Source organism: Colius striatus, chromosome 7, assembly GCF_028858725.1.
Source record: "Colius striatus isolate bColStr4 chromosome 7, bColStr4.1.hap1, whole genome shotgun sequence".
NCBI lineage: Eukaryota > Metazoa > Chordata > Aves > Coliiformes > Coliidae > Colius > Colius striatus.
Window position 1 is genome coordinate 40,453,660 of NC_084765.1, and position 21,941 is coordinate 40,475,600.

Here is a 21,941-nt window from a genome sequence, read left to right on the forward strand (position 1 = left end):
GCACAGCCCTGTGGGTTTGCTCCTGGCACACAGCTGCACCGGGGGCAGCTCTACAGCTGCTGCATTGCAAGTGCAAGTAAACATGACCTTTCTTAAATACCCAAACTGGCAGCTAGGGAAGGAGACACAGTACCCAGGGTGTGCTTGGAACTGAGGAGCAGGTGTGTGGACAAAGGGAAAGGAGCCAAACATTCTGCCCCGTGGTCTTTGTTCTACTGCAAACCACCCTGGAGCCTGGGAAGCCAGGACTTGTTCCCCATTTTTATCAGTTCTTCTTTTATGGGGGCAAAAAAAGGACACCTGCCTGCCTTAAGCAAAGGTCCATGCCTGTGCACTCACTTTAGTTGTGACTTCAACCTCAGCTCCTCCTCCGGGACGGTGGGGAACAGGCAGGGCGTGCTGTCCTGGGCACGCTGCTGCGCGAGCCAGCATCAGAGACGGAGAGACACAGGACCCACAGCACAGATTTACTGTGAACACACATCATCACAACACATCATGGAGATCTTTGGGCATAGCTTCACAAGAACACAGATCCTAGCTACAGACGAACACGCAGACTTGTCCATAAATACAAGAGGTGCAGGAAGCACAGCCCTGCCCTGCGCTGGGGTGCAGCAGGGACACCCGTGTCACTCTTGCCCTCAGGCTTGTGCTCACAAGTCATTTACATAAATATTATTAAATACTTTTCATTTTATATATAATAAAATTTTCTCCTTACTGGTTTCTAATAATCCTGATTTGTTCAAATAGCAGTTTCTTTTCATTTCTGTCACCAAGACTTCAGAGCTGTACCCTGCCTGACCCTTGGGGACTAGAAAAAACCCGTGTGTGTCCTCCCCGCCCACCTCTCTCAGGCTGGATCCCCAGCTCCTGTCTGCAAAACCCAGCCCAGCAGAAAAACATCTGAGTCCGTGTCAAAGAGAGGTTTTCTTGCAAGTGGCCGTCTCGAACGTGATCCCGTTGTTACTCTCCTCCCCACACTCGTTCAGAATGCTTTCTGCTTCTCCTAGTCTTCCTCCCGTGGACTCTTGGGACCTGTTTCTGGTGGCCAGTGGTGGGAATTGAGAGAGAAAGAATGAAGGAACAGAGAAGAGGTTGATGGTTGTGGTGGATCAGATTACTCTGGGCCCACAAAACGTGTTTCTCTGAAGGCCATGGGCCAAAAACTCTCAAGGGAGCATCTGTGCCCCTTGGACTTACCACTCCGAAAGCCTTGGCCACACCAATCCTCTAACTCTGCTGTCCCAGCAAGCATACAGCCCTTGGGACACCAGTGCAGCCCCCCCATGTCTCTGTTCCAAGGAGATGCCATGCCAGTACCAAGATTGCATTTGCTGTTCATTTAACAAGGCAGATGGGGCATTGTGTCTTGCTGGATGGCAAACAGCTGGCTTGTGAAGGAGCAGAGCAGACTCTTCCATGCCTCAGAGCCCTGTGGCCTCGGGACACGGCTTGCTCTGTGCTGTGGACAGCCAGCTGCATGAGGTGCTGTGCAGGAAGCTGGGCTGACTCCAGGCCAGAAGCACTTGCAGTGTGTTGTCAGTGAGCCACTAATTCTGCTGATCCTCCCGACTCAGCGGCTGCAGCTCCTCCACACCTTCCTCAGGAGGCAATGTCTGCACCTGGTGACCAGACAGAAGCTGGCCCAACAGAACACTGTCTCCCAGCAGCTCCTTACCCATATGCTCTGAGTCCAATCCTTCTCCCAGTAGCTCCTCTTCATAGGGCCCCAAGATCTCCTTGGACAGCCCTGACTGATCCAGGCCAGGTGTTCCCCCTACATACACCTCACCTGGCTTCACTCTCTCCACCATAAACCTTGTATCAGACCCTGCACCACACTTTGGGTTCTCTGTGTTACTCGTCTCTAACATTTGCCCAGCTGATTCTTCTTCATCCAGCTCCACCAGGGTCCTCTCCTCTGGGCTGGAGTCCTCCTCTGCCAGCTCCTTCTTGCACAGCTCCAGGATCCTGTCTGGTTCTGGGCCCTTATTCAAGGTCAGAGTCTCTGGGGCACTTGGCTCCACCATCGACAACCCAGATATCTCCACCTCCACATCAAGCTCTCTGCCTGGAGGCTGTTTCTCTACCTGCTCAGGGGATTGGCTAGTCAGCTGCTCCTCGTTTTTGGGGGGACTGATGGAAAGTTTCTCAGCGAAGCTGAAACGAGTGCAGTTGTCCACAGAGGTTGGGGAGGATGGGCCTGCACTGGAGACTGTACTGGAGGGGCCACTGCTGTCTGCAAAGAGGAAGAAAAACCTTAAACATTCAGCTGCCATTTCCCCAGTCCAAAGCCTGGGTAGACCCAAGTTGCCACAGTCCCACAGTCCTACAACCAACAGGTGAGGGTTGTGTACATGTCATGCAACCTGGCAAGGGCTTGCAGCTGCTCTGAGGTGTCCTTCCAGCAGCTCAGCCCATCAAAATCCAAGCACAAACACAATGTCATTTTGTCACGTAGTGCTATGTTGGCACACAGCCAAGAGTGATTCTGTTGTCACTGTAGAGCAAAGTGTGAAGTATGATGTTGGACTTCGAGCTGAAAAGCAGTTTCTTTTACTTCCTCATTACTGTGGAACACTCTCAGCTTCAGCTTTGCTCCTCTTGGCTCCTGACACACACAGTCCCTCAACGCTGAGCTAGAGTCACTGCTGCAGGAAGAAATAGTGCTCCTCCACTAATGCTTATTCTTGCTTTGTATTGTACAATGAACAAAACTAGAGAACAGATCTAGATTATATCTAATCCAATAAGGGGGAGAGGATTAAACAACAGATTTCAGTCATATCAGTTCCCTCACCTTGCTGCCTACACAAACACACTCCCAACACAAGGAGCATGCATCCAGAAGAGGAGGACTGCTCTCTCAGTGGCAACCATGACTTGTGTTACTAAGGACCTTGCTGTGCAACTGTTGGCTAACCTTTTCCCCTTGGAGTTCCAGTCAGATCTGCAAAGGGGACTAACAACAGTCACCAACTCTGCAGAAACTGTGACATGAGGCCCAGGAGCTGCAAAGCCTGCAAGTGAAGAAATAAACCACTGTGTGTCCTGTATAGAGCTCTAGGTGAGGCATGTACATGGCCGGTTAGGAAAAGAAGACATTTCCACATGCCAGCACTAAGTTGGCCATGTGCCATGGAGAATCACAAAACTTGGGAAAATGCACTCAGGCCCTTGTGTCCTCATAGCACAAAGCAGAGGATGTCTGGAGAGACAGCACCCACTCAGCAGTAGATATTCCTGTGATATACAATACTACAGAAAGCTCCCTTTTACATCTTTCTTTGGAAGCTTTTTCACAGGGCATATGACTACCTTCCCTTTTACTTATTTCCTCTTTCTGTTTATGCTCTCCCTCAGGGGCAGTGTAGAAACCCTGAGCACGAGTATTTGGCCTCCACCATTTGGCACCCTTCACTTCCCTCCCTCACCAACACATTCACCCCTGATCAAGAAGGGAGTACACTCACACCAAGGGGGCTTGTCCGAACGCTGGCGCAACGGCAGAGAAGACGATGACAGTATTCGCTGGGACATAAAGGGGTCTCCTGGCATCTGGCTGCCAATCATTGAATCAAACAAAGCTTCAAGACAAAAAACACACAGTCAGTAGTATTCAGACAGACATAGAGGAATGACTCGTGGCCCAAGAGCCACGAGCTCCAGGAGCAGCTCAAGAACCGTGCAAGTCAGAGCCACGTCTGTCCATCAGCTCCTGGAAACCTGAGGCTAACACCTCCCACGCTGGATTTGTATCCACGTCACTGAACTTATCGCCTACAGACAGACTCGACCAATTGTCTCTCAAGTGAGTGCCTGAGGATGGCTCCGAGCTGCATCCCACAGCTCGCTCCTGGGCTAGAACAGGTTTCAGAGGCTGTGCTTATTGCCAGCCCCATCAGGCTGATCTGTGCTGGTAAAGCAAAAGAAGCAAAAGCTCTCCTTGCCCCAACTCTGCGCCGGCTCACCCAGAGACAAGCCCAGCTCAGCAGTACCTGCAGTAGACTGGACATGTGACTCGCTGCACCTCCTGCACACAGCCGTCAGGAACTCATTCACCTGTCGCAAAGAGAGGGAGTTGTGCAGGGTCTCCAGGGGATAAATGGTGGGAACCATGGAACAGCCTTCAAAACCTGTAAAGAAACCCAATCAGAAAATGAATAGAGCAAACAGCAACCAAAATTCATGCAGGACCACTCATGGCTGAAGGAGCTGGGCAGTCTGGGAATCAAACAACAGGCACGCTCAGGCCTAAGGTCACCTCTTCCAGGCCAAGAAAATCGTCACTAGGAAATCACATGCAGTAACAGACCTGAAAACAAGCATCCAGGCACACGCAGGAGGAGGGGGAGGAGGAGGAAACGTATCTAGTAGCAGCTGTGTTTGCTGCAAAGCCTGTGACCCTTTTGCTAAAATACATGGTTATGATGGAGAACTGCACAGTGACCACGCTTTACAGAAGCTAAACAGAATTTGAGTGAAGTCAACAGGATTTCCACAAAGGGACTCCCACTAGTGACACCCCAGCCCAGGACACAGTTCACCCATCAGCGAGGTAGTGCAGGCTGCTACCAGCACAGCGAGCAGCAGAACCTCTCACTGCAGACTCTCCCTGACAGACTGTATCCCAAGGAAGGGCTGGGCAACAGTTTGAAGTATTTGTCCTCTTAACAAGACTTCACTGCCAGCAAATCCAGAATTAGTAGAAATATGTATCTCAACATTGAACAGAGTCTTGCTCAGAGCTAAGCTCCATCACAACCAGTCACAATAAATTCTTTGCCACTCAAGCCAGAGTATTACAGCTAAGCATCTTCCTCCTCATCCAAGCTTCTTGGCAACGCTTTGTGGAGCCAAGCCAACCTGAAACTGTCAGAGAAGTAAGGAAGAAACAAATGAGTCTCTGGGCGTACAGGAATAAGGCCTCCTCCTCTGAGCCTCTTGAGTTTAAAGGCCCCTCATTTTCTTAAGCTCAGGCTTCCCATTCTCTGACTCTCTAGTGCCCTCCTAGGAGCTCAAAAAGACCCTGGAAAGGAACTGGACTTTTTCCTATGGAAATGCAAAAGGTACAACAGCTCTTGATACACTACTGTGTCAGGATTGTTGCCCAGCTAAAATTGATCCCTGCAGTTTGACAGCTCTTGAGAAGACCTAGAGCACCTGGATTATCTTCTAAGTGCAGTTATTGTTCTAATCACTTCCAGGACAGCCTCTGCTCCAATCTGTTCACCTAACCCATTTCTGCAAGAGGCAAGAGCTTGAGCCAGCAGATGGTAGAGTGAATCCACATGCAATGTGCAGCCTCCTCGTATTGCATGTGGATTCACTAAAGATCAGATCATTACCAGTGCTGCAGATATTTGCTGCCCTAACAGTTACTGCAGATAAAGAACCCTCCAGATAGTCCTGAGAGGTTACCTATGCCACAAAGGGCCTACAGACATCAAGACATGAAGGATAACTGATCCTTAGCTAAGAAGAAGGCACGTAAGACAGGATAAATACCATACCCTTCTGTCTCATTGAGGAACCCTTAGAATGGAAGTGCTGCATAAGAGAGAGGGTCTGTTCATTATTTTCCCATAGGCATTCTGGGAGACAGAGCTAATGGAAAAGGCTGAGGGCAAAACTTAACAAACAGCCACGTGGAGATGGTTGTGGAACAGCATAGTATGAGGCTCATGTCATTTCACAACAGAATCTGGTTTAAGGGGGGGTCAAAGTTGGCTCAGCCATTGCAGTCTCCAAAGAAAAAGGGAAGAAGCTTGTATACAACACAGGGCAAAACAACATAGTTGCAAGATACACTGGAGGCACTGACTGTGATCTGAGTGCTTTGGCACTCCTCTAATCAAAAGAGGGAATGGAAAGCCCAGCATTACAGGAAACATGTGACACTGACAATGCTACTGACGTGAAATGATACACCTACATCCCCAAAGTGCCAAATGCCTGCTCACACAGCTCTGCTCAGCATTATGTCACTTAACCAGTCCCAAGTAAGCAGAGGAAAAGGCAGAAGCTTCCCTTCTCCAGGTGAAGGATTACTGTTCTCAAGGAATCTCTCTCATTTGTGCATGGCAGCCTCCCATGACCTGCTTAGCTGCTGGGGAGTCGCCAACAACAGCAGTGTCATGCCACCACAGCAGAGCCAACTAGCTTCATCAGTGATGCAGAGAGCAATCTGCTTGCTCCAGAGTTAGGCCTGTCCTGCAGAGAGAAGCATGTGCCAAGGAGATCTGCAGACCAGAGTAGCTAAAAATTAATCCCACAGTCAACTGTAATATATGGGCAATGAGTACAGGGTGGTTATGCATCCAAAACTGTTCAGTAAAACAGGAAGAAACCATCTGTTAAAGGAAACAAGATCTGGTTATGGGGAACATTGAGATTCACAAGGCAGAGGAGTCTGCTGAGTATGAAGTATTTTGGATGTTCAAGGAGACTACATGTGTTGTGGGGGAGCAGCTATGGGGGAATCTCCACTCTGAATCAATAATGCAGCAGCATCCTGACATAGCAGCAGAGAGAACAGTATGGCCTCGAGAGCCACACTGCAGGTGAGAGCACCAGAGGTACAACCCAGCTAGAGGATTACAAGTCCTGCTTTGAATTTCTCAGGCATGCTGATGCCAAAGCTGAAGCCCCTCTCATGTTACAGCTGAGTTAACTAGGCTCCAGGTTGAGCTCCTGTCCCCAGAGCTTCACGTTCTTGGCATGCACACTGTCAGAGAGGCTACTCTGGGTAACCATTGTCTATGAAATCCTCCAGATATTCAGGAGAGAGTGACCCTCCCCTCAGGGTAAGACTGTTTCAGAGCTGCCTAGTACTAACATACACCACTTTGTAAGAGTACTAAGAAGGTGATTAGGGTTTAAGGGTACCTTTTGTGCTGAGATGATCTAGTATAACAAAGCAAAAGGAGACCTGCATCTGTCTCACATCTGTCTGAACCAGAAAACCCCCTATTTCTAGGAGCACACAGATACAACTTGCAAACAGCTACCTGGTAGCAGGTAATCTCCAAGGAAGAGTCAAGAAGCACCATCTTTTTACTTGGACTACACAATGAAGAATTTTGACATAGTCAAACCTTACTTTAAGATTACATGGCTTGAACATCATGGAAATATGTTACAGGTCTCTTGAGAGAACCTTTATATGCTGTGTCACCCTATGGCTCTTTCTCTGCAGATGTAACAGGTACTTTAATCCATTTAACTATACTTCCTTCAGTCACCCTGAGGTCTAAAAGAAAATTCAAAGGTGTTAGCAGCAGATTTTTACAGCGGGAAAAGTGAAGAACAGAGGAGAAAAACAGAGTTTTAACTCATTTGCATCTTATTGATTGCTGCTGGAGATGTCCCAGTCTAAACCCTCAAGAGGAAACCAACATCATTTAGGTTGGGTGTTAGAGGAAATACCCATCTTGAATCAAGATAATGCAAAGTTTCCTAAATTCTGTGTATACATCAGAAAGACAAGAAGAAACCTTACTGGGTAAAATGAGTTGGGAAAGTTGAGTTTACATGGAACACAGGCTCCCCTGGAATGAAATTGGTGTTGGTGTGATTATCCCTCAGAGCTGGTAATTCAGCAGATCACCTGGGAGCCAGCAGAATTCATGGCTAGGGTGTATGACAAAGGAGCAGGCTTCAAGTCATCCAAATGGCATGTTCCTCAGCTTCTCTAAGATTGAGCTAAGATCCCAAATATGGCAAGCTTCTCTACTAGCAGAGTGAGCTCATTTAAAGAGCACTTACTGCAGCAGCAGATTGGCAAGTAAAAAGTGGCTAAATCATTGTCAGCTAACAGAGAGAGGTCAAGGAAGACTCAGGTGAGAAGTCTTTCTGGTCCAAAGCAATCCTTTTTGTGTATTATATTTTTCCCTGAGAGTTATGAACATTACTACACACAATTTGATTATCACAGAATCATAGAATGGTGGGGGTTGGAAGGGACCTTTAGAGATCATCTAGTCCAACCCCCCTGCAGAAGCAGAAGTTGCTGAGTTACTACCCAGCCCTCCAGTTGTGAACTCATACATTGGAGTAGAGAGGGTGCCTATTCCTTTGTCTGTGGATCCCAAAAGCAACTGGCAGAGTAAAGGCACCTGGTACATGCCTGAAAGGTCTGTAGGCCAAAGGTCTGTGTGCCAGCTCTTCTGGAGTACAGAAGCACCTGCCCAGTCTCAGCGCAGATTCTGAAGGCCATGGGACATTCAGCAAGTTCCTCTGACACACTTGGTCAGTACAGCCTTATTTTCTTGGGAGATCTCTGACACCCCACACGTATTTTTATGTGTTTACATGAACTAGAATCTTTGCCAACCAGCTTTTATAAATTTAAGCCTGCACAGTCAGCCTGAAAGTCCATCCTCGTTCAGCACCTCTCTGCCCACAGTGCCAGAAGCGGCTACAAAAGAAGCAATCCGAGACCAGACAGCATGGAGACTCTTCAACCAAGCAGTCCTCCACATTCTAGTGGCCTGCAGCTCAGAACTGCTCTGAACCTAATGTGTTTCCTCCATATTCTCTGGTCTCATAGTTAAGCTCCTGTCTCCAGTTAACCTCCTCCACTCCATTAGGAACCTCCTAGCTCTTTTAATGCAATAGACATTGACCTGCAGAACCCCACCACCCCTCTCCAGGCCACTCTCATCACTATCACAAACATCTTTCCCAGGCTGCAAATTTCTACTTTTCCACATTGATGGTGAGATCAGAGCCCATCATTTTATATATTAATTGGGAGCTGTTTCCCCTTATTTCTTTAAATTTATTCAAACCAAACATCCAGTGCCATTTTACTGCCCACTCATTGTCACAGGACCATCTTCTGTTTCTTCACAGCTGACCTTTGGCTTCACTACCACTGTAATTTGTTACCAATATGAACTTATTGCACATTCTTTTACCCAGCTATGACCCCACAGATAAGAACAGGTTCCCAGACAGATTGCTTCAGGGCTCAACCATTGATCTTTCCAGCTATGGACACCAACCACATAGTTCTAACTCCCTGATTCTATCTTTTAATTCATGTTTTGTTTGGGTGGATAGAAGCACAGCTGAAAGCCAATTAAGAGAGGATGGGAGTCTGTCGTTTTCACAAGGGGAGGGAGTTGGGCTGTCAGCTACAGAGACCAGAGAAATGTCTGCTTTGAGAAGAACTCCAGCGGGAATCCCAAACATGCCAATTAACTGCAGGCTTGATGACAGGCTGAGAAAACAGCAAGAAGGAACTCACTGATTGCAGAGACCTGACTTCCAGCCAGGAAGGCTGTGGTGTGTAACTCAGGCATGTGGCTGCATTAGGGCAGGCTGCACAACCCAGCACCATGCTGCAATATTTAGTGTATCACTGCCCAAAGCACCGAGTTCAGTTCCTCTCCCTAATGGTGCTCACAAGAGATGGCTGAGATCTGCAGCAGGGAAAGCTCAGCTTTGGCTTTGAAGCAGTTTGCTGTGTTACAACATCTCTTCCCTTGAAGCAATTTTGCTTCTCTTTAATATTTGTTGCTAGGAGACCAAGGATTGTCCTAATTATATATGAAAAGCAACTGCCATCTGCAAATTGCATACTTTAGAGAAAGAGCCAAGAAAAAACAGACTATGTAAGAAAGAATCCCATTTTCCAGGCTCTGAAAATGCTTGATCCTATTGTTTGACTACATGAAAAGCTGTTCTGTCTCTGCTCCTTCGAGCTATGGATCTGAATGAAAAAGGAGGTCCATGCATCACACCATACAGCTCAGCAAGCCACATGCACCAAGCAGGTTTTATGGTGCAAAGTGAATATTAACAGCCAGCCCTAGTTAGCTGCCCCTCTCAGAGAGGAGTCTTTCCACTTGTCTTACAAGAACTGAGAGCTCAGTGCATCAGACTTCCTATATGAGCCAGAGGCTGAAAAATACCAGAGAATCAGTAGCAAGCTTTGGTTTGTAACATCTAGATTCAATGCTGAAATCACCTTCCTCATCCCACCACAGACATGACACACTGCAAAGGTTCCAATAGGCAGAACAGATGCCATGCAATGCAGCCACACAGAAGCTCTGTTTCTACCCTAACTTGGTCTCTCTAGAAACAACACAATCTCTCAAACACTTCCCCTAAACTTCCACAGCAAGTTCACTCCATATGTGACCAGCTGCAGCAGCTCCTTAACCTTCTTTCTTCCCGTACTCTTACCACTCCCTTTGGTTCCTCTGTTGATAACAGGACACCCCGCAGCACCCCACTGAGATCTGCACAAAGGCATCACGACAGCAGGGCATCCCACCAGCAGGAGCTCAGCATCTAACCTGAAGGAAGCTTAAGGGTCTACCCTGGTTAAAGGAAAGAGGCAATGAACAGTTGCCAAAGATGGGAACAGCACTGGCTCTACGTGGAAAGGCTAATGCCTGAGGCTCCAAAACTGCTGGGTGCGACAGCCCACGCAACTCGCTGCAGCAGCAGCCCCCAGATTTAAGGGATGCAGTGAGTGAAATGCTTTCCTTTTTTTAGAAGCAAAGCATACTTTGCATTCTCAAGCAGACAGTGGTCCCTGCTCAGCTACAAGAGCACAGGACCGAGGCAGCTGCAGCGTGCAGTACCGTAAAGACACTCCAAGTCATCCTGCCCTGAGATCAGCCAGCTCCTGAAGAGGCGGAGGTGGTAGGAGCACTGCTGGAGGTGATGGGCTAGAGTGGCATCCAGAGAGATGTTCCGGCTCGTGGCAGAGTCAGAGGAAAAACGGCGCAGCAACTGGGCAACGTGGTGGTGCTCAAACAGATCTGGAGGAAAGGGGGCCACAGAGAGTGAGAGGAAAGGGGCAAGTGCAGTGGAGGACAGAGAAACTGTGGAGACGTGAGGATGGAGCTGCCAGCACCAGGGTCTCTGGATGGGAAAAGTCCACATTACACACAGCAGCCCAGTCCTGCCCACAGCCAGCAGGTTAGGAACACCCCTAGATCTGCATCCCCAGCCATGCTGCAGCAGGCCAAGCCTCCCACCCAGCCCAGCCTTTGCCAAACGCAGCTGCAGTGCCGGGGCAGCCCCTCAGCAGCGAGGTTTCACCTTTGTCAGCAAAAGGCTGACAAGTGAATACATTTTAGGATAAGTTCCAAGTCCAATACAGTCCAGGTTTGGCTAAATAAGGTCAGACCCACGCTTGCCCTCCCCCAGCTGAGACCAGAAATCCAGACTGCCAGCGGAGCATTCGAGTCCTGCACCCAAACGCAGGCAGCCACCTCAGCACACAGAGGAAAGCAAACGACTGGGGGCCGTGAAAGGAACATTGGGGGACAGCAGGGTTTGACCACGAGCTTATTGCTTAGAGTGTGGAAGAGCAGAGGGAGCACAGAAGTGTTGATCTCCCCTCTCTAGACTCTCTGAATAGCCCTGTGCAATTTGCTGCGATATCCTTGCATGGCAGACAAGATACTAGCATGCAGGCATGTCTTCTCCTCCACATACACAGCCTCAGGACTCATGTCACACTCCCGAGACTCACGAGACCAGGGAATAAACCATCTGACCTGATGTTGTGCTTGGCCACTGCTCTGGTTCATCAATCCCACTGCAGCACAGAGAGGCAGCTCTTCAGAAACAAAATCCAGATTCAGAGCTGTGAATAGCTTTTGCATCCTCAGGTGAGTGGTTCCTGCTAAAACCAGTGCCAAGTCTAGACAAAATATACCTAACCTCAAGCTCACACCTGCTAGACCTCTGCCTTTGATTTCTTGATTAAGGAGCCCTTTGCCATTAGCAATATTGATTGGGTTCTTGGGAGAAAAACGATGCCCAGTTTCACTTTATTGTATTTGGGGTGGGGGCAGTTGCTTTACAGTGGGAAAGACTGGTGCTTGGTACAAGTTTTGCTGGCAAGATAGAACAACACATCCTGCTGACATACACCAAGTGAGCTCAGATGGTATCCAGACATACAAACAAATTGAGCAGTTGGCCGCTCCGGGAAAAACAAAGCCAAGCAAACACAGAAAATCAGTTCCCTTCAGTTACTGGAAACAATCAAGCCACATTTAGCTGCCCTTTCCCCTTTCCTCTTTCCCAAAACTTTGATCTTCATAACAGTCTTCTTAATTTTTTTCCTCTTCCAGATTATGCAGAGCAGAATATCTTCATATTTACTACGCGACAAGATTGGAGAAGTAGCCTTGGTCACATAAGACAGAATACATCACCTGGTATCTTTCAGTGATCTGCTTTGGTTCTAACTTGTCTGAACAGCAGGATCCATGAGGTAGGAAAGGTACTGTGAATGAAACCTTTTCAAAAGTTTCGTGCAAGACTTGGATAATAAACACTAGTCCAAGGCAACAGAGCTAGTGGTCTTTAACCTCCAAATAGGTGTCAGGTTAGTAGCAATACGAAGCAGAGATAGTGAGTCAACAGCAGCACTGTTAGATGTCCTTTACCAAGCCTTTTTACCAAGCTATGAGCACGACAGGAGTGAAGCAGGTGACAACACTCTGGGCATCATGGTGCCAATCCCCTTCTACCTCAGGAAGGCATCAGGCCCAAGCCAGCATGGACCACCAACAGCAGACGAGTAAAAGCTCTGGAGAGACACCATTGCCAGGATTACACCTGCAGGAAAGGCGAGTCTACTCTTCCCAATATCACCATGCTAGGAGTAACCTAGGACTACCCTAACAGACAAGTTTGCAAATAGGAGGCCACGAGGTTACCAGTATTCCCAAGATCACTGTGCTGAGGAATACCATGGGCAGAGGGAATGCTGTTAGCACCTCCCTCTCTCCTACAGGAGACTCTATTCTTCCAGGTGACACAAGAGTAACCTCAGGCTATCCTTGTTTCAGTCCTGCAAATCTCTGTTGTAGAAACTGAGGACCTACACAGACAGCTGATGCTCTTAGGATCTGGAGCAGATATTCCCTCCCAGTCCAAATCAAACAGTTCTCTCCTCCCAACCCGACCCTCCTGAAAGGAACCACAAAAGAAGGCCCTCATGTCAGCAATGGAATTAAAGGCTGCTTTAGGAGTCCATTCACAGAGCCACCGCTCTTGCTTTTTCACCTGGGACACAAATGCCTTAGGGGACAGCAGAGGAACCACTGAGCAGTAACAGAGGATGAGTGAACACGTTAGTCACAGTGAGACAATGGGGGAAGGTGAAGCATGTTTCAACACCAGATACACAGGCACAAAAAAAAACCCCACAAAAAGGCTGAGAGGAGAATATGTGCAGAGAGAACTGAATGTGAGCATGGGGTTAGAAGTGTGAGAGAACGTCAAATCAAGGAAGCAAACGTACCATTAGTCGGATGCTTTGCAAACGACACAGAAAATCGTTTTACGGCTGGCATAGACAAGAGCTCTGAGGAAATAAAAACAGATCATCTCAGTTAACAGCCTGCTTCTAAAGATCCCTCGACCTTCACATGCTTGCAACTACCCTTCCAGGTTCACCTTCTTCTTGACCCCCACAGCAGACGTGCCCGTGGCGCTGCTGTAGCACTTGCTACCTGCTCTCAGCCTCGGCTCTGCCAGCTCCCCCCTTCCCTCGCGCTGCCCTGGCGGGGCCTGACATGGCCTCCCCTGGCACTGCAAAGGCCTCAGCTGCACCCTCAGACACAGATGGCATCTCATGCCTTCCCACACCTTCAGCCATCCTGAGAGCAACCCAGGCTCAGTCCAGCGCCAGATGCAGTTAGGTCATGCCCACAGCCACAGGAGCACACGGCCAAGCAAGCTGCAGCACCGCAGGACAGCTCTCAGGATTCACCCCAAGGAAAACAATCCTTCTGCAGAGAAGCTGAAGGGCTCTGACACAGGCAAGTGCAGCTCAAAATACCTTCTTCATGCAAGCTAAACAGAGCTATTTATAAGTTTAAAGGTCAATCAGCTAACTAATCATGAAGAGAACAGAAGACCCATTACGATATGCCTCTACAGTTCTGTTGCTCAAAGCATTTCAGCACAGCAGAGGCTTTGAGATACACCTGTTAAGAGTGGTCCTCAGGCTTCTCCTGGCCATGTCCCAGGCCAGGCCAAGCTCTCCCATCAGTGCAAGGACAGATTCTATGTATCTAACTGGGTGCAAACAGATGAGCTTTGAAAGACATGGGTTAGTCTGCATGTGCACCAAAAATCAAAAAGGTGACAACTTCAGATTGTTCATACTCTGGAAACTCCACAGGTATCATGAGAAAGAGTGGCCTAGATCAGACCACCTGTAGGTAGAATTTTATGTGAGAACCCAGCCAAATCTTACCTTGTGCAGCTATTTAGGAACTTCTAGGAAATACCAGCAAATTCTTTCCTTTCTCATTCATGTTACGTGACTGATCAATAGGGTCTGTACACCTACCCCTCTACACCAGGGCTAGGAGATATGCTTATCAATTCATGTTCCACACCCTCACTGTGCTTCTCTAGCCACATCCACTGACTTGGCCAAATAACATATTTAAACAACTCTCAAACTTGCTGCAACTTCATTTGCCAGCACAGTAGTCCCAAAACTTGGCTTTCTTTCTCTAAACTCAACAAATACAGCATGCCAATCTTCCCTACACATGTAATCCCTTAGAAGTGTTCGAGCTCTGGAGCTGCAGTCAGCCAGCTGGTAACCACCCCACACCTTCCCCTTGCCTCTACAGCACATCAATTTAAATGGTATTCCAACATAGCTTACTGGATCCCGGGCTTCAGACACGCCACCTTCACCCCACAGACACCAGTGGCCCTTCCCTCAACCTCAAGTTGGGACACAACTTTCCACTGAAGTCTTCCTTAGCTCTCTTCCAGCCCTAAGCGAAAAAGGACTTCAGAAGCCAGGGCCCTTTTAGCTGCATTTGAGCACGTTTTTGATGAAGTGCTGTAAGCCATGCACCACACCTTGAAGCATCACAGCCATGGAAAAATATCAGAGTTCATGCAAAGATGCACTACAGAATCTGAAGGGTTTTAAACATCATTAGTCTGATGACTGTGAAAAAGGCCTTGATACAAATGTACCCCAAGGGTCTGCTGTAGCTGCTGTGTCAGTTACGATATTCAGCTCTAGTGATGTTTGGTTTAAATGCCATTGGTCTGCATTTCACTGGTGCTCATTTAGGCAGGGACGTGTAGATCAAGGGCTTATTGCACATTCCAAACTACCTTCCCCAGAAGCTAAACACCCTTCTGCCTCCTACTTGTTTTTCCAAGGCCCCCGATTCTTCCTCACAATCACTCTTATTGCAGCAAGGTGCTGGTAGCACAGGGTGCCATAGCACACTGAGAAACAGGAAAAACAGCAAGATGAATTCTGGGCTGTGCTAGTTGCATGCTAGTTAAATAAGTCTGCCCTGTAAGTACCTGAGAGTACAGCTGTGTCTTGGACCTTGTCACTGAATTTAGGCTAATGTGGCAGGACTCTGGATCCTGAATGAGAGTGGCCAGCTGCAGGCACACTCCTACTACAGCCTACAGAGAAAGGACTGAGCAGAATCTGCCCTGTTCCCAGCTGGGTACAGAGCAAGCAGTCTTTGATGCTCTTCCCTGAGAATTAGTGCTGCCTTGAATTCACGTTGCTTGCAGAGTTATGGCAGAAAAGCAGCCAGAGACCTTCCTGGCCTCTTCAGTGGCTTTCCTGGTACTCACACCCCAGTCTCGTGCCAAACACAATGAGATTATTCTGAGATCTACGAGTAGCCAGCACTTGGTGTGCTCAGAGCAGCTCAGACTGGTACAACAGGGTTTAAAATCCTCCCAGCTCACCCTCTCTGTCACTCACAGGCTGTTAAGTGTGAGTGAGCTCCCTGGAAAGCTGAGAAGCCAGAGTTTTCTCTTTCACAGTGCAACATGGCACAGTAAGCCAGTGATCCCAATTCAACAGCAGTCATGTGGTTCCAGTAGGTCTGAGAACTCGATGCCATCTTTCCACCCTAATTTGCTAGGCCAATCTCCTTGCCTCAAAACTGGGCAAAAATTCAAATGAACCAACCTCCCATTTTCCCCAGAGATCCCAAATTACTGCCTTAATCATCTCCCCATCTTGTAATGTCCACTGTTACAATCTCAGTAAGAAAGGCACTCAGACTCTGCAAAGCACTAACTAAAATACCATTTGTCAAAGGTAACATATAAAGGAAAAAGAGAGGACAGACAATGTTATATCTGTTCTGATGCTGGAGAGCCCAAGCTGTGCAACATTAGGAGGATTTCCAATTGGAGCACAGCACACTGTGCAGATCCTGTCTGTGTAGCCATTTGTTCCACACTGCTGCACTCAGCATTCCAACACACGGTGTGTGACCAGTACTTCAACCTGAGAGCCTTTCTTATTGGGATCAACACATCGCATTTGTGCATCACGCCCCTACAGCTCCTCCAGGATATCTCAGTCTCTCCCTTTTCTTTGAAAGCAACAACACACTCTTTGTTTCTCAATGTATGGCTCACTAGTGCTGACTGTGACCAGTCTGCAGTTGGCAACATCCCTCCACCTACGTGCGTCAAGCAACATTTATCCTAATGACCCAAACATATTTTACCGTTGAACTTGGAGGCAGTTTCTGCAGCACTGCACACTAACTAGGCTTTCTGGTCCTTTTGCAGTATTTCATCCAAGTATCTCACTTACCTCAGGCACTTCAGGCATATTGCACTTGCTTTCTGACAGCTACCTTGGACTCCTCTGTGTGCCCAGCCTTACTCTAGTACCCATCTTATCCGCTCCCAAGCATACCACTCTGCCTTTGAGATGGCTCCACCTTCTGTAGGGTGAGGATTACTGTCTCCATAAAAGCTTTGTTTAGCATCAGCAAGATCATCACGGTAAGCAAGATGATGTGACGTGCTAGATCTCCATACCAGGACAAGCCTATTTAATACCTAGACCAATAAATCCTCCTCCACAACAGCAAGCAGCATCAAAATGTCAGACCAAAATCAGACCCCAGAAATACCACACATCAGCATAAAGATCCTCGCACAATGTCAGCTCTGTCCTGTCCTGGCAAGGACCATAATTTCCTGGGATATGATAAAATGCATTGTTGCAGGTGCAGCCAATACACACATTCTACTGTCATTCTTCTCAGCAGTCTAAGTCTGTGCCTCAGTAGCATCCTGAGACATCAAAGTCCACAAATTAACCACCTGCTGCACAGGGAACACACATACCGTCTTTGTATGTCAGGCTGCTGGCAAACTTTTTGCCATGGCTGCGTGCGTAGTCCTGGAGGTTGGGGGCACTGGAGGAGCCTCCCAGCACAGTGGTGCTAAACAGGCCGGTGCATTGTGACCCTGGAAAGGCATGGAAGGTGTTAGTATTGTATTTCCACTGCATGCAACTACAGAAAAGCAGGGTTAGTCAAAGAATGAGGAATGAAGTGGCCACTTTGCAGGCTATCTTGGGGGAAAAGCGATGCCAGGGAGCACAGGGAAGCAGTATTCCCCATCCTAAATTCACTAGTTCCAAACACACAACAGGTAGCCCAAACCTCAGCACCAAGAAAGTTCCTAAATTGGTCCAGGAGTTTATTTCCATTTGGTTTCTTGCCTTGACCTAGGAGAAATACCTTGACACCTTCCAGTCAGCAAATCTACATACTCATGTCAGAAAAGTCAGGACACCAAATCACTGATGTTCATGCCCCAGGGCTTCATTTCTCTGCTTTTCTACCCTTTCTCTTTGGAAAGCTACTTTTCCTGTAGGACACTGAGATTCCCTGATCAGCAAATGTGGATTAATCACTCTGTCATGCAGTAAGGAAAGCAATGTGACCAGAGAGCTTTCTTTCACAAGCTGCCGTCCAGACGATATTTCTCATCCACTTGGTCATGTCTTGCTACTCCAGAGTAGGTCCAGTTGTTCCAGGATCTACCCTTGCAAAGCACCAGATGCACACACAGCATGGAACTTTGCCTACCCTGTGGCAAGGAATGCAGCATGCAAGAGGGTCTCATGCTTGGGAGCAACCTAATACCAGTGGGCTTTGGCAACTGTTGGTGTGTGCTCCTCCGAGGCACAGTCTTCTGCAGAGTGACTTGATTGTGATATTTAGGGAACATCAGACATTTGAAACAGGATTCTTTTGACTGAGGAAAGCAATTATGAGTGAGAAAAACCTTATTATGGGCCAGATAAAGCCATTCATTGGCTATAAGTTCTCTGCTAAACTGTCTTGATGCTGCATTCTGTACTGAGAGTATCAATTGCTAAAGAAAACATTATTCCCACATTCAAAAGGCTGCCAGAAACAAGCAGGTTGATCTTGCTCTACCTTGTGTGCCAAGGCAAAACACCTGACATACTGTCTATTAGTATTTAACTGGAACAGTGTAACTGTTACTACTGTTAAAAAGATCCTGCCTGTACTGCAAGCAGCTCTTGATTCTAAAATACAGCATCATAGCATGACAAAGGTTGGAAGGAACCTCTGGAAGCTGCCTTCCCAATGACCCAGCAGGGCCAGCTTGGATTAGCTTGCTAGGGCTTCTCCAGTCAACTTTTTAATAATCACAGAACCACAAAAATATGTTTAGGCTGGAAAAGACCTTTAAGCTCATCGAGTCCAACTGTTCCCCCAACACTGCCACAGCTACCATTATAACCCATGTCCCTCAGCCTCACAGCTCCACGGCTTTGGAATCCCTCCAGGGCTGGAGACTCCACCACAGCCCTGGGCAGCCTGGGACAGGGCTGGACAACCCTTTTGGGGAAAAAAAAAACACATAGTAAGTAATCTAAACTTCCCCTGGCACAGTACCTTAATACAGGAGATTTGGCAGCCTCTCTGGGCCCCTGTTCTAACATCTGGCACGTTCATGGTGAAAATGTTGATCCTCCTGGCTAACTGGAATTCTCCATAATGCAACTTATGCCTGTTGGCTCTCAGCCTATCACCACATGCCTTGGAGGACATTCTGTCTCCATCTTCTCTGCAGCCTCCCATTTGGGCAGCTAAATTGCATTATGGTCTCCACTCTACAGAGCTTCTGATCCTTCTGATCTGAACTCTCAGCTTCTCCTCCTAGGTCATGTGCTCCAGACAGTCACCATACATCTTCACTGCCCCTTAAAGGGCTTATACCTGCTACATCCCCACCCTTCTTGCATCAGGGAGCCCAGGACAGGAAAGCAGTACTTCAGAAACAGTCTCATAAGAGGTGAAGAGAGAAGAACCAAATCCTGCAGCCTGACAGCTGGGCTCCTGCTAATCCAGCAAAGGACACACTGCTGCCTCATGTCCACTCATTGCTCTTCAAGACACCAGCTCTTTGTCTGCAAAGCTCTTTTTAGCCAGAGCTTCTCCAGAGAAAATAAACTGATCCTGAGTTCTGAGCTGTTCACACATGAACTCAGTCTAAGCTGACAACATCTTCTCCTAGGAACAGTGAGGGATGACTGAAAGAGTTCTCATATGCACTGAACTTAAGCTGTGCCACCATCGTGACGCTGCTGGTAGCTTTGCACAGGACAGACCAGAACACACTTGTCCTTGGACAAACAGGCACAGAATTCCTGCGTGAAGGGTGACTGATACACGAGTCTTAGAAAAATTCCCCCAATGCCTTAAATTGAAGCTCAGTGCCAACTCAGCATGAACTGAGTCAGAAGGTAAGCAAAATTTTGTCAAGCAGCCGCCAGGATGACGCTCCCAATTGTCCTTAAAAACAAGTAACAAAAAAAGCCCCAACAGACTCACTGACAGGCAGATAAAAATGGAACAGAACATTTTTATGACTCTCTATCTTGAGCACCCTCATGCCACTAATCATTAAGCTAAGGATATCCCAGTGTTTCTGCTGTCCTACTGTAGACAAAGGCATTTTGTTAGCACCCTTAAGCCAGAAGAGAATTTACAAAGATGACTGTATGCATGATAACAATTGTCTATAGTGAACTCTGGGAGACCACTGTAGTCAAACACACATACACACATATGCACCTTAAAGAACATGATGGTATGCTAGACATTTAGATTTAAGAGGTAGCAACATTTGCTAGGTATTACTGCATGTACTGGATACTTTTGTGTGTGTGTATTTAATTGACAGATGTACATTCAGTGATTCAGATGTTTAAAAAATGGACATCCTTTATCTCCCTATGGGAGTCTCAGCACAAAACTTCATGCTCATCAGCAATACACCACCTCCACTGTTCTGACAGCAAGGAGTGATTTTACCCCATTTTGAAGTGTTGTTGGAAGCAGAGAAACACACTGAAACTTCTGGAGGTTTCTCAAGTTAGACACATATACCCCATTGCAGACAATCCACAACAACACACTTGAACCTGCCCAACAATGTGGCATCCTCCAAAGCACCACTTTGCACAGACAAAGCAACCTGCAGCCCACTCCTTCTCCAAACAGACATTTCAAGGCACTCTTTCAATCACAGTAAGTCTCTACTGTGATTTAAATGCTGACAGGTATAGCAAAAGGGTTGTTATAGGAGCTCTGTCCTGCTCCCCATTCCTGCATGTCTAAACAGATGATGTGGTTATAGTTGAACAGATATACCCCCAGAGATAACGACAGACAGCCACTGACAAGGTCAGGCAACAGCAGCTAGACTCAACTTCAGAAAAGCTCAGAAACAGCAGGTAGTATGTGAATGAACTCCCTCACAGCACAGCTGCTGAGACAAATATTAAAGCTAAAGCTCAGGCTCCCAGGAGTTCTACATTATTTATCACAAAGGACATTTCAGGGGCTAAAGGGGCAACACATCAGATTTCCACAAAACAAGCAGGAAAGGAATCAGGAAGATTCCTTGAAGAGCTTGACTCTTACAACTAAAGAGGCATCACTCATTTTAGTAGTTCTCAGGTTAAGAGAAATCCACAGACTGTGTAAGCTCGTGTTGCACCAAAAGCTTCCTGCTCAACCCTTCTGTGCCTGCAGCTGCAAGACTCTACAGAGAGGAATTATGGCTGGACTATCTAGCTAGAGGTCTACTGTCACAGATCAGGTCTATCAATTCCTACTCAAAAGTTTTGTCTCTGCAGAGCTTCCCATTCAGCACAGGCTTTCCAGCAAGGCAAGAGCCTGAAATCAAACCTGCTGGGATCACATTTCAAATTTTGTTGTCAAGGAAAAGCAGCACTGCATGAGGGTCCAGTGGAGAGGCAGTCTTTCCTATTGCTAAAACAGACATTCCTCAGAAACCTGGGAAAGGCTGTGTGGTAAATAGACTGTAAAGGTGCTGCTTTCCAGAGCACATGCCTTCTGGTACTCAGACATCCAAGCAGTAAAGATAGTTTGCACATAGTGTTTCATATACTCAGTAAGTCTCCAAGCAGATGCCCTTCCTGGACTTTGGGCCATCTCACAAATTCTCATATTGATTACATGGATGGATAGAATAACCACATATTTCTTCAAGCCTAATTGAGGCAGTCTACTGCAGCTTACTTAATCCTGCAGGTGATATGTGAAGGACAGAAGTAGATGCATCACATGAAACAGCACAGTTCAAAAACCACCATGGCCAAGGCTATTGTGCCTTTATGCAAATAATATGTATCAGCCATTCCTTCTTAGATTTTTACAACTGGCTGGAAGCACAGCTAGCTGACTCCAGGGACACTTTCTAATCAAGAAAATTCCCTTTACTTGGTAAGAATTAGCTTCCAAAGAAGCAGCTCATTCAAAAGCAACTAAGAAATTATCAGGCCTTTCAGAAATCTCTTGGCTGCAGGATGTCCATATAACAGAGTGAAGAACTGATGAGTCAGAACTGCTGCAAGTCTGCAGCCGTGCCACAAATGGTTTCAAAGAAAATAAAGTGGGCATAACTTGGGCATTGTCACCTCTCGGTGCTTATCAGTCATCTTCAAGATCTAGGTTTCACAGGTATCTTTGAACCTCATGACAACAAGGATAGCTTTCCAGTTCCCAAATAGATTTTGCTTTAGTAAAAACGTTTCAGGAAGAATTTCCACTGTTAAGATGTAGTTTAGG

At 47.3% G+C, this 21,941-nt stretch overlaps 1 protein-coding gene across 9 annotated transcripts in view; it reads right to left on the bottom strand.

Moving 5' to 3' along the window:
* Window positions 1-454: 454 nt before the first annotated feature.
* The window catches only part of PPIP5K1 (diphosphoinositol pentakisphosphate kinase 1), a 46,641-nt gene continuing 25,154 nt past the window's right edge, over window positions 455-21,941 (bottom strand). For 5 of the 9 annotated variants that reach the window (XM_061999420.1, XM_061999419.1, XM_061999418.1 and 2 more), the window contains 5 exons: window positions 17,149-17,271; window positions 13,292-13,354; window positions 4,005-4,142; window positions 3,480-3,593; window positions 455-2,245 (listed from right to left, as the gene is read on the bottom strand). In XM_061999420.1, the coding sequence (XP_061855404.1) occupies window positions 1,557-2,245; window positions 3,480-3,593; window positions 4,005-4,142; window positions 13,292-13,354; window positions 17,149-17,271 (1,127 nt within the window). In that variant the 3' untranslated portion in view covers window positions 455-1,556. The remainder of the gene's footprint in view (window positions 2,246-3,479; window positions 3,594-4,004; window positions 4,143-13,291; window positions 13,355-17,148; window positions 17,272-21,941) is intronic. The other 4 variants (XM_061999422.1, XM_061999421.1, XM_061999425.1 and 1 more) reach the window with 2 other exon arrangements.